The following is a 12,516-nucleotide window of genomic DNA, read 5'->3' on the forward strand; positions in this document are numbered from 1 at the left end:
GAAATAATCGGGCAGTATTGCCATTCCTAGACTAGGCATTTTCCTATGTATATACAGTCATAAAATGTGACAGTGATAAAATAAAGTAATGAAAAGGTAGTTTCTTATATTAATTGCTTCATCTGTAAGATGGTGATTTTAATAGTATCAGAAATGGAATTAGGAGATGATCACATAATTATTACACCATGAGCAAATAAGATAAAATACATGAAAGCAGTTTGTAGATTGCAATGGATTTTACAGATATTAGAGCTTATTAGTTGATGGAGTTTGTTTTTATGGCTAGTGAAATCATCTCCCAAATCTAATGACAGCCTTCCCAAACTTTTTTATTTTTATTTTTTTCCTGCTATTATTAATAAATATCAATGCACAGGTGCTATCCCAGACTGCCAGTTGAATCAGAATCTCTGGGTGGAGGGTGTTAGGCATTTGTATTTTGTTCAAAGCTCCTACCTCCCCTCCCCATGATTTTCTGAAGTTCAGCCAATGTTGAGAATAAGACAATAGACATTTAACAGATGAAATTACTTAGATATTATAAATGGCTTTATCAAAACAACCCATCCATCACAAGTTCATCAGTAGGTGGCATTGTAGCCATCCCTTATTCAAGTGGATATATCATTTTTTGTATGATGCTTTCCTGTCCTTGACATACATTATATTTTAAAAATAGTAAATTGATTCTATTTATAAAAATATTTTACAATTAAGAACCAAGAAAACAGAGTTATTTGAAAAGCATAGAAAATGATAAATTGCTTTGGGCAGGAGAAAAACTGTATGTGAGCGTTTCAAAGATTTTTTTTTTTGTTTAATTTTGTTTCCTTTTATCCTCCTGTCCCCAGGTTTCCATTACAAGCAGTAAAAACCTAGGAATCTGCCTTGAAAAACCTAGGATCGGACTCACTGTAGCAAATACTACTGGATGATACAGAATGCATTCCACTTTTATTTTTTCCTCCTAAGTTTACATTCCTGGGACTTATCTTTAAGAGTATTTCTGACCATAAATAATTTTAATTCATTTCAAATGTTTTGTTTATTCCTAATCACTTGGGCAGTACAAGAAAATCTAGCTTCTGAATATTGGCCCCCTCTATTTTGTAAATGCTTCCTGGGAGGCAGTATTTAAGAGTTCTATGAACCATTTTTACTAGATATGGAGTATGGTATGTAGAGACTAGGGTTTTTTTTTTTTGTAGCAGTTAAAATTTTATGAAGATGAATGCTCAAGGTAAGCATAATGTTTGCAATGTAGAATAAAAGAATAAAATAAATAGCTTTTTTTGTCCATTAGTGTATGATATATTGCATTTTGTACTCGGTAGGAAAAAAATAACAAGTATAAAATATTTAAAATATATACCTGGAGCAGTTCAAATATATTATTTTGACCACATGATCTATAGAGGTTTTGCATATCCTTGTAGGCCTCCTGGGAAAATTGGACTAGAAGCATTCTCTAATAGTTCCTGAATATCAGGGATTTCCATAGCCTCTGGGCATCAGGCTGTTGATTAGTATTTATTGGCTTAAATTTAACTCTATGGGATTTTAACTCATGTCTTTGCAAAGTCAACTGAAAATGAGAAATTTCATGTGCCTTCTCTTGTTTTACATTTATGTGTAGAATCAAGGGAAATGGAATTAGAAGATGATCAAATAATGATTATGTCATGCTCTCTGACCGGATGGAAGTTTTCTTCTTGCTTCAGAGACAGAGCAGTATATGTTTTGGCTACCTTTCAATAAATGTCTTGGGCAGCTTTCAGTAATCAGATTAATTCAATTTGAGGTTAAAGTTCCTAAAATGATTCGTTAGCCAGATATTTTGTTCCAAATATTTGTTAATGGGCATTGGATGCCTTTTTACAAGACCTTTAAGCCTTCCTTTCTTTAAAAAAATTGAGGATCTTGGGTTTAGCTGCTAACTTCATAGAAGTACTTATTTTCACATGCTACTTATTTAATATAAATGGCAGTCAAGCTATGTATATAAAATGAACCCCTCAGCTTGATTTGCTTTTATTTTTCTCATATGGATCAGACTTTTTCACATGTCAACATAGTATTAATTTAGGAAAAAAACGTATAGGTGAATAGAGAAAGTTATTAATTCTTTTCCCACTGGGTTCTGTTTGCCTTAACTTTCCAAATAGTCTTTAAGTTAGACTGTTTCAGAGCTATTTAGAACAATTTTTTATAGTAGATTTGGACCTTTCATTTTGGAGAAAATATTTAGTACATGATCCCTAGTACTAAAGATGGAACTTGGGCAAAAAGCATCTAAGCATCGTTACATTTTAGGGAAAAGAGTAATATTGAAACAAAGCCTAAAGGATATAGTCATCTTGGAGAAATATAGGAAAAGAAAAATAACAAGATTTAGAAAAGCTGTAAAGAAAAATCTAAATTTAAATGGGTACAGGGAGACAAAATGGAGAATTTGGCCTTAAATGAAATTCTAGAGGGTGGTCTCAATACCCAAAGTTTAGGCCATGTTGACTTATAGGAATGCTATATTTTTCTTTGTCTGCCCTGTGATTTTGTTTCTTTAAAAAAAATTTATGATAGTTTTAGGAAAAAAAAATGTAGTGTATTTTTATTTGATAATTAGGCAAATGGGCAACATCATTTGCAATATTTTTATTTTATAAAAGTATATTTTTCTATCATAAAATGATCAGGTTTACTTTTAAAATTCTGCATTTTTTTTGCTTCTCATGTACTTCAATCATATTTATTACTGTAAAATGTTAAATAAGAGAAATTTCATGTGAAATATGTCAGGCCACTTAATATTTACCACACGTTAGTTTTTCAGCTGTCTTAGTGAATTTCTGACCAAAGGTGGTATTCCCCTTGTGACATATAGTTCAACATCGTATTAAAAATTTACTTTTTAAAAAAATTTTTTTTAAAAGATTAGAGTTTTTAAATATTTTATTTTATTTTTGTAAAGCAAACACTTTTTTAAGAGTATCAGAACAATTCTTTCCCTGTGAATAAGGAGACAAAAATCAAACTCAGCCAGTTAAAGCCTCTGATTTTTCCCATTGAAATAATATATTATCTTTGAGACTATAGAAACAACTAGCACTGTTTTCTGTGCTTTTTACTTTGTCATTTTCATATAAATGTGGAAACTTATACTTTGTTCCTTTTCCCATTGCTGGAATACATGCAGTTTTATCTTTTAGGCTCACAGTTAAAAGCTCATATTATGCTTTAATGTGTGATGTAAACTAAATACTTCTGGCTTTAGAAATCCTTTCGTTTTCTGTTGCTATCACTCTCTTTTTAGGAGATTAGTCTTCATTAACACTGCATATTCTTGAATGAACACAATGTGTAATGGAGTCATATTGTAGGGCTACTTTGACACTTGTACCCTCCTTCCCCCTTCTGATTTTTGTAAGTCGTTGCTGGAAGCAAGGTTAGATAAGGGTTAAATTAAATGTTCTAACTTGAAAAAAATAATTGACTATAATGTTCAAACCATTGTTAGGCATAAACACTTTATTAACAGTTGCTACACATGTCTTAAAAGAACACTGAGATTTTTTGAAAGTCACTTTGCCTACCATTGAGTTATTATTTTTCAAGTGACTTTACAACAACCAGCATCATGTTAATGAACTAAAAATGTATGTATATGGGTTTTGATCATATAGGAGCATTTAAATTAAAAAAGAAAGGTATGGGTAGATGGTTCTCAGGAAGAGAAACCTTTTCTGATTGGGAGTGGCCACTTTGATCTAGGTCAGTGTATTCCAAAATATGTATCCCTGGGCCTTGTTTTCCACTGAGCTTACTTTAGAAGTTTCTGAGCCTGACCCATTTCCTTCTTTCTTCTCTACTGTGGCCTGCATCTGAGCTGGATAATGAGTAAATTCATTGCTGGCTATTGTCTACCACTTTCCTTCAATGTAAGGACATTATAGTAAAAACTAGTTAGCTTTTAACTAAGAAGTGTTTTTCTTTAATACTGTCACATCTTCTCTCAATTTTGTCTTGTGCCAAATTGTTCTTTGCGGATATCTGCTATAATGTGATGCATTCAGTTTACCACCTAAATGGTTAACTTTTGAAGGCCTTGATTTTTAATAAGTATTGCCTTTGTATAAAAATCACTTTGGGGAATACCAAGATTATTCATTCACTCAGTGATAATTTTCTTGAAAGATAAGTGATTTGCTGTAAAATCTTCAGCCTGATAATAGAGTGAGATCCCTGTGTAAACAGCTTTCTGAAGAACTGAGATCAGAAAGAACATGCAGTCAAAACTTTTTTTCCCTTTGTGGAAAAACCATATTTGTGTAGAAAATGTTAATGTTGGAAGGGAACAGTGTTCAGGTAGATTTCACTATACATAGTGTGCCATACGCTGATAATGTAGGCTTTTCAGACAGTCATAAATAAAGCAAAACCTGCTATATCAGAAAAAAAAGAAGATTTTTTAAAGTACTTAATCCATCACTTACTACTAATAGTTGAAAAGTGACTACATAAAACAGTCCATTTTTTCCCCTTCATTTCTGGTAATGCCTGTGAGTCTTAAAGCCATATCTGCTTATCTTACTGTTGATGTATTATTTTTTTCTCCTTGGTCCAGAGTAGGCAATATGGGCAAGGAGAAGCAAACTGGGAACTGTCCTAATAATGCTGCATGGGGTACAATGTCATCCAAATTTTTGGTGGAAGAGTCTCTTTTAATATGTAAGTTTACTAAAGGGAAAAGTCAGAGGCTGTTTTTCCTGGCATTTAACAACTGTCATTAGAAATAATGAAATTTGGTACTGGAAAAGTCAAGAAGGAAAGCATAAATTGGAAACATTTACTTCTGCAGAGTCATTTTTTTTTTTTCTAATGAGACTTGCACTTTATGCTAGTGATGTCTGAGGAGCAGTATTGCCTTAAATTGGGTTGTTTCTGATTGAGATCCAGTGTACTGTACTTTCTATATGTGAATGACAGCCAACTCTCCAATAAGATATAAAATTCCCAGATGATCCCCAAACATCCTTGTCATCAGGAGCTTTGGACCTGCTCTCCCACTGAGCATAATTAACCTGCAACATGATAGATTTTGCAGTCATTTACAGTTGCTTGATTAAATTACAAATGAACAGTGTCATGACCAAAAAGGCTATAAACAAACAAAAAGACATGAGAATTTCCTGACTGAGAGTTGATTGTCCTGTTATATGGCAACTATGTAGATATTTCCTAAGTTCCAATACATAGTGAAGACACTCAAATTCATTGTTTTGTAAGAATTTCACCACACTCTTGCATATTGACATGCTTAGCATTAACAGCAAAAAAAGAAAACGAAACAGATCAGAGTTCTTTACAGGAAATGGGAGATTGGTTGATGTGAAGAGTGTTTGTGTTTGATTACTTTTAAGAGAAAATTAACCAGGAAAATTTTCCTATATGCAGGGAAGATAGCAACCAGAGGTTTTTTTTTTTTTTTTTTGAATATTCTATTTGGTGCCACAAACTAACATAATCATGTAAGTAATCATGTTGATTTATGGAAATACCTGACCCGAAAGTCATTCTCTTTTTCTTGTGTCTGTCTGTGTGAACACTGCCTAGTACCAATAGAATTAATATGCTTTTGTGTACTCTTTTAGCAAACAGGAAACTGTTTTTCTCTTCTTATGAAGTAACTCTTCATAACAGAGCCAGCACTGTGCTGGTTTCACATTTCAGATAAGGGCAAAGTTAATTGTATAATTTAGTGTTCCATTATTCATTGCTGAGGTTCACATACAAAGAATTAAAGAATTGAAAGACAGGGTTTGAGTGATATTTCCTTCATGAGAGAGAGAGGATTAAGTTGAGAAAATATACTTTGACACATTATATACTTAGGCTATGTTTTCGTTGCACAGAATTCCAGATAGTTGAGAGAATATACTTAGACATATTATATACTTAGAATATGTTTTTGTTGCACAGAATTTTAAACCATAGCTTCCAGAAGAGTTTCTAGTTGCTAAATTTAGTGAGAGGGTTTTTGATGTCAGAAATTTTGTATTTCTGATTAGCCTTTGAAATCCGCTAGGCTATAACTTTAGCTTTTGCTGTAAACTGGACAATTGTCCTTTCTCAGAAGTAGCTGTATTCTTCACCTTCCTTTTCAAAGTAGCCCAATATTCATTATATAGAATAATAAATAATGAGGAGGGAGGTATAAGCAGAAGATAGCATATAAAAATAATATTCCAAATGAGAATTCCCTGTAATGAAGTTTCCTTTAAGGGGTATTTTTCCCAGGATAATGTTACGTTTTAAAAAGGTGCTGAATTAAAAAAAAAATATGAGTTTGCTTGCAAAATCAAGTTGCTCATGGAATTTGAGGTGGTGCTCTCATTTTATTATAATTTGGAGAAGTACTTCTCTGAGAGAATATTAAACAGTGCCCAGGCATTTTCATGTTCTTTGGTAAGAGCACATTTTGACATTTGAAATACAGATACGTTAAAGAAAATGGTTAAATGTTATCCCATGTAAGGATACATCAATTAATAACCAAGCCCAGAGGGAAAGGTAACTTTGAAATAGCTACTTCATGGAACTTAACAGAACCTTGATGAGATACAGTTACCTATCTGAGTACAGAAAACAGAGACCACCTCAAACCATATGCATATCTAGAGATTAAGTGAAACTATGAGGGACACTTCATGGATGCCTTAAAGGTGACCAGTGTTGGCATACTGGTGGGTATGTATGCACCCATCTGGACTAGGCTGATAGAAGCAGTCTATTTCATTTCACCTTTACACAGCACAAGCTGTTCCTGCTCATATAACCTTGAGGAAAAGGAGAACATGATGCTGGTGACTATCAAGCATCTTGTGTGTTTGAGGTGATGAATGTCATTAGCCATTATCCAATGCTCAGGCCTCCCTTAGATGCCATGTATACATCTATATTAATTCATCTATGCAAGCTTGTGTTTTTGTGGCTTATTGTCCCATTTGGTTTTTCACACATCTGGTTTAACATTGATATTATGAATAGTTTTTAAACCAAAGTATCGTATAGGTCTGTTTGTTTTGCTTTCCTGAATGACTCGACTAAAGCAAATACCAGTCTTGTCTTCTCTCTCAATAAAGTCATCCATTTTTTAAGTCAGTGGTCTCGTCTCATGTTGTCTTTACTGCCTTCAAGGATGCAGGAAGTTATGGGAATATTATTTGATTTTTAATTTTTTCTCTACAGAGTAACACTGATATATCTTTGTTTAATAATAATAAAATTTTCTCTTGTTCCAGTTGCATCCACTTTCTGTAGACATGTATAACAATGATACTGATGCCTAGGATGTTGAGATTCTCAACAAATACTTGCAGGTCTAAATTGGTTAGAGTGGCTTTGTTATCTGTATGATGGTTGATTAATTGTCTGTTATATTTGAGAGAACAGGTAAGTAAATGCTCACACAAATATAATCCTAATGACTGAAGACTCTGAGTGCCACAACTCAGTCTGCTGCACTATACCTGTCACCTATAGACACTCACATGAACTTTGAGAAATGGATATTAATAATTACCATTTATTTAACATTTTACTTTTGTAAAGCATGTTCCTTTATCTTATTTGGTTTAATAGCCATGATGTTGCAAAATGTTGCTGACAAACGGAACAAGCTTTTAAAAACTAAGAAATACTGTTTTCAGTGACGGCTGAAACTGATTTTTAGAAAGGTCACTGTTTAGTTTCTCTAGAGCAAATTCTCTGAGTGTCAGTTTCTTCTCTGGAAAGTATAATAGTGAGTATGAATGGGCTGTGTAGTCATTACCAGGTGCCTAAGGAGTACCAGTGACCAGTGAATAGAAGGTTCGTTTTGTTGATTTCAACCTTTAACAGTCTGTAAAGAATGGAGATTCTTTTAAAAAAAGGATGAAATTGTCAATGAGGAAATTGACGTGTTTAGAAGCCAATATATATAAATAATTAGGGTACTGTTCTTAATTGGTGGTAGGAGGTGCTCGGTGTGATTGAGTGGGTTTGTGGAATGTGGCCATGTCTGAGTGCCAGGGTATTGTGGGGTAGCTGATGGCTGGTTAGCTGATGGCTGGGGGTAAGCGGCCATACTGAGTCAGACACACAGGCACAAAGCACACAGCACGCGACTCAGGAGACAACCCTCGGGAAAATGGAAGGCATCTGCTTTATTCAGGAAGTGCACAGGCTTATATAGGCTGGGAAGCATGCAGGGACACGTGTCGGGCTGGGATTGGTGGTCGTTGTTGCTAGGCTGGAGGGCAGATTACCGGGATTGGTCACTGTTGTTGCTAGGGCGGAGGGCAGATTTCCGGTTAGCCATTTTGTGTTGGCTTGTATCAGCCACGGCAGCCATGTCAGCGATGTTTATGGCTTCTCCAGCAATAGGAATATTTTATGACTTCTCCAACAGGGTATGGCTCTGTAATATGGCACAGAGGCAGCACATAAGTGCCTCCTGAAAACAGAGGCAATCAGGAGAACTTTTCTGCCTCCCACACCCTAGGAATTAGAAATCTTTAAGAGGCTTTTAGGCTACTTCAGTTACAGGGTTGGATTGAAGACAGTTGTACCCAGATACAGATTCAAGACAGTTATAACCAGTGGAATAGAAAGACCACTTTTTCCCTCCCCCTGTCAAATCTGAGGTACAAGCTTAAAACAATTGAGCAACACAAACTAAAAGCTGCAGCAAGAGGTGGGCCACAGTGTCTCAGCAGGCAGAGTTTTCACCTGCCATGTCAGAGAGGGGGTTCAATTCCCGGTGCCTGCCCATGTGCAAAAAAAAAAAAAAAAAAAAGACTGCAGCAAGTCAGTGTACAAAAGAAATAAGGAGGTCTGGGTTCTAGACCTGGCTTTCCTATTAATTTGTTTTAGGACCTTAAGACTTTACTTATCCTCTGTACTTTAGTTCTCTCTTCAATACAGTATAAGTACATTGCATCAGGACTTGGTGATCTCTAAGCACTCCTTCAGCTCTTCCATTCTAGGATTCCTGTTGCCAAGAGCTACGGAATTCCTCTAAGATATCCCTAGGAAGATATTAGTCTCTTCTAGTACTGGGGACCTGGAGAGTCAGACTTCCTAGACAATCATCGGGAATGCCTTATTCCTAATCCTGGGATCTTTTCTGTACTATTCTACTCCTAGCTCCACACTCAGCAGAAGGCCTTTAAATTTGCATGTGTTCCTCTAAGCAAAATCTGTTTATCCTTATTTTTATCTCCAAGCTTCAAATTTAAACCTTCTTTATCAAATAGGCTTTGGAGGTTTTCATGAACTCTTGTACCTTCGACTGGTTTATCTTGCTTTCCATACCTCTAGAACATACCCACTTTACTTACCAAATTGCTCATTTTGGTTTTAGTCATGCCAGTTCTGATGGGCTTTATAAAACTGTTCAATTTCAGTAATTGTTTGAACTGTACCCTCCCAGGCAATGCTCTCCATGCTTTTACTGACCTTGCTGAAGGCTTTCCTGCCAACCAACTAAACTCCTACACTCAAATCCTTGACCAGGCTTTAGGGGCTCTCAGACACAGAATTGGGAGCATCTAAGTGTCCGTGTGAGTGTGTCTGTGTCTGCAGATATATCTGATATTGGCTCTAAGGGTATGTATATAAATGACTGGATTTTTCTGGTCTGGAGAGAGTAGTACCAAATATATATTTTTAAATCTTTCCTTCTGTGGATCATGCTTTGGGTGTCAATTATAAGAACTTTTTGCCTAACCCTAGATTTAAAGAGTTTCTTCTCTGACCCTTTGTTTTCTGAAAGTTTTGTACTTTTACATTGCACAGTTAAATCCATGATCCAATTTGAGTTAATTTTTATATAAAGTATAAGTTTGCATCAAGGTTTTCTTTTCTATAAATGTCCATTGCTTCAACATGATTTGAAAAAGTTATTGTTCCTATATTGAATTGCCTTTGCACCTTAGTTGAAAATTGGTTGCTATATGATGAGTCTTTAAAGTAAGTTGACTGATCCCTTCCATTTTATTCTTTTTCAGAGTTGTTTTATGCATTCTAGTTCCTTGCCTTCCATATTAATTTTACAAACTAACTTGCTAGGATTTTTTTTTGTGGGGGTGCATGGCCCAGGAATTGAACCGGGTCTCCTGCATGAAAGGCGGGCATTCTAACCACTAAACTACCTGTGCTCCCGCTTGCTAGGATTTTGGAAAGAATTGCCTTAAACTTCTCCATCAATTTGAAGAGAATTGACATCTTTCTATGTTGAGTTTTCCAATCCATGACTATGGTATGTCTCTGTATTCAGCTAGATATTCTTTGATTTCGTTCATCAGCATTTCTTGGTTTCCAGCATACAAGTCCTATACACCTTTCCTAGATTCACAACTATTTCATTTTTTGAGTTATTGTAAGTGATATTGTATTTTTAATTTCAGTGTTCATGTATTCATTGCTAGTATATAGAAATACAGCTGATTTTGTATATTTATCTTGTATTCTGTGACCTTGCTGAACTCATTTATTAGTTCTGAGAGTGTTTTTTTTTTTCCAGTGGCTTATAATTTTCTACACAGCCAACTATGTCATCTCCAAAGAGGAACACTTTTATTTCTTCCTTTCTAATTTGTATGTCTCTAATTGCCTTTTCTTAATTTCACTGGCTAACTTCTAGTGCTGTGTTAAATAAAAGTGGTGAGAGTGGACATCCTTGCCCTGTTTTTAATCTTATGGGGGAGGAATTCAGTCTTTGACCACTAAGTATAAAGTTAGCTGTAGGGTATATATATATTTTTTTGTGTTCTTTATCAAGTTGAGGAAGTTCCCCTCTGTGCTGGTTTGAATTTGTGGACTCCAGAGGAGCAATGTCCTTTAATCCTCATTCTGTATTGCTGGATGGGAGTTTTTGATTGCCCGTGGAGATATGACCCACCCAGTTGTGGGTGGTATCTTTTGATAGGTGACTTCCATAGAGGTGTGGAAAGTATGACAGAGCTAGCACAACCAGAGACCTTTGGAGATGTAGAAGGGAAACACATGGGGGAGCTGAGACAGAAAGCTACCAGACCCCGACTGCCATGTTTGCCATGTGCCTTTCTAGTTGAGAGAGAAATCCTGAACATCATCAGTCTTCTTGAACCAAGGTATCTTTCCCTTTATGCCTTAGATGGGCATTTCTATAGACTTGCTTTAATTTGGACATTTTCACAGACTTAGAACATATAAACTTGCAACTTAATTAATTCCCCCTCCTGAAAGCTGTTCTGTTTTTGGTATATTGCTTTGTGGCAGCTAGCAAAGTAGAACGCCCTCTATTCCTTGTTTTCTGAGTTAGTAGCATGAATGTGTGTTGATTGATTTTTTTCTGTAATTGCTATGACCATGTGATTTTTCTTTAGCTTATTAGTATGGTAAATTATATTGATTGATTTTTGAATTTAAATCAGCCTTTGCATACTGAAATAAACCTCACTTGGTCATGTTGCATAATTCTTTTTATATATTATTGAATTCTATTTGCATAGATTTTGTTAAGGATTTTGTATCTGTAGTCTAGTTTTCTTTCTTTTTTTCATTTTTTTTTTTTTACTGCATTTAGTTGGTTTTGATATCAGGGTAATGCTAACTTCATAAAATAAATTAAGAACTGTCCCTTTTTCTGTTTTCTGGAAGAGATTATATAATATTGTTATTCTTTTATAAAGGTTTGGTAGATTGCTCTTATGAAACCATATGTGCCTGTGAATTTCATTTTTTTTTTTTTTATACATGGGCAGGCACCGGGAAACAAACCCCGGTCCTCTGGCATGACAGGCAAGCGTTCTTGCCTGCTGAGCCACTGTGGCCCGCCCTGAATTTCATTTTTGAGTTTTTCAGTTGCATATTCAATTTCCTTAATAGTCATAGATCTATTGAAGTTTTCAATTTTATGTTAGGCTGGTGTTTTACAAGCAACTGGTTCATGTTATCCAGTATGTCAAATCTATGTGCTTAGAGTTTTTTCTCTGATATCTACAGGATCTGTAGTGATACTCTGTTTCATTCTTAGTATTGGAGATTCATGTGTGTGGCTGTGTATGTGTCTCCAATCTTGCTAGAGGCTTATCAATTTCATTAATGTTTTGAAATACCCAACTCTTTTATTTCATTGATTTTCTCTATTTTTGTTTTCAATTTTATTGATGTCTGCTCTTTATTATTTCCTTCCTTCTACTTGCTTTGGGTTTTTCTTTAGATGGGAGCTTAGATTATTGATTTAAACTTTTATTCTTTTCTGTTTTAAATATTTAGTGATTGCTATAAATTTCTGTCTGAACACTAGTTTAGCTGCGTCCCACAAATTTTAATATGTTGTATTTTCATTTTTATTCCATTAAAACCATTTTTTTATTTCCCTTGAGTCTTCTTCTTTGACCCGTTGTTTATTTAGCAGTGTTTTGTTTAGTGTTCAAGTATTTGGAGATTTTCCTTTTATCTTTCTGTTTTTGGTTTCTAGTTTGATTCCAT

At 34.9% G+C, this 12,516-nt stretch overlaps 1 protein-coding gene across 2 annotated transcripts in view; it reads left to right on the forward strand.

Annotated features, from left to right (window-relative positions):
* The window catches only part of CCDC50 (coiled-coil domain containing 50), a 72,437-nt gene extending 71,149 nt beyond the window's left edge, over positions 1-1,288 (forward strand). For both annotated transcript variants that reach the window (XM_077117882.1, XM_077117883.1), the window contains one exon: positions 855-1,288. In XM_077117882.1, coding sequence (XP_076973997.1) covers positions 855-874 — 20 coding nt within the window. In that variant the 3' untranslated portion in view covers positions 875-1,288. The remainder of the gene's footprint in view (positions 1-854) is intronic.
* The last annotated feature ends 11,228 nt before the right edge of the window (positions 1,289-12,516 follow it).

This window comes from Tamandua tetradactyla, chromosome 10 (assembly GCF_023851605.1).
Source record: "Tamandua tetradactyla isolate mTamTet1 chromosome 10, mTamTet1.pri, whole genome shotgun sequence".
Taxonomy (NCBI): Eukaryota; Metazoa; Chordata; class Mammalia; order Pilosa; family Myrmecophagidae; genus Tamandua; species Tamandua tetradactyla.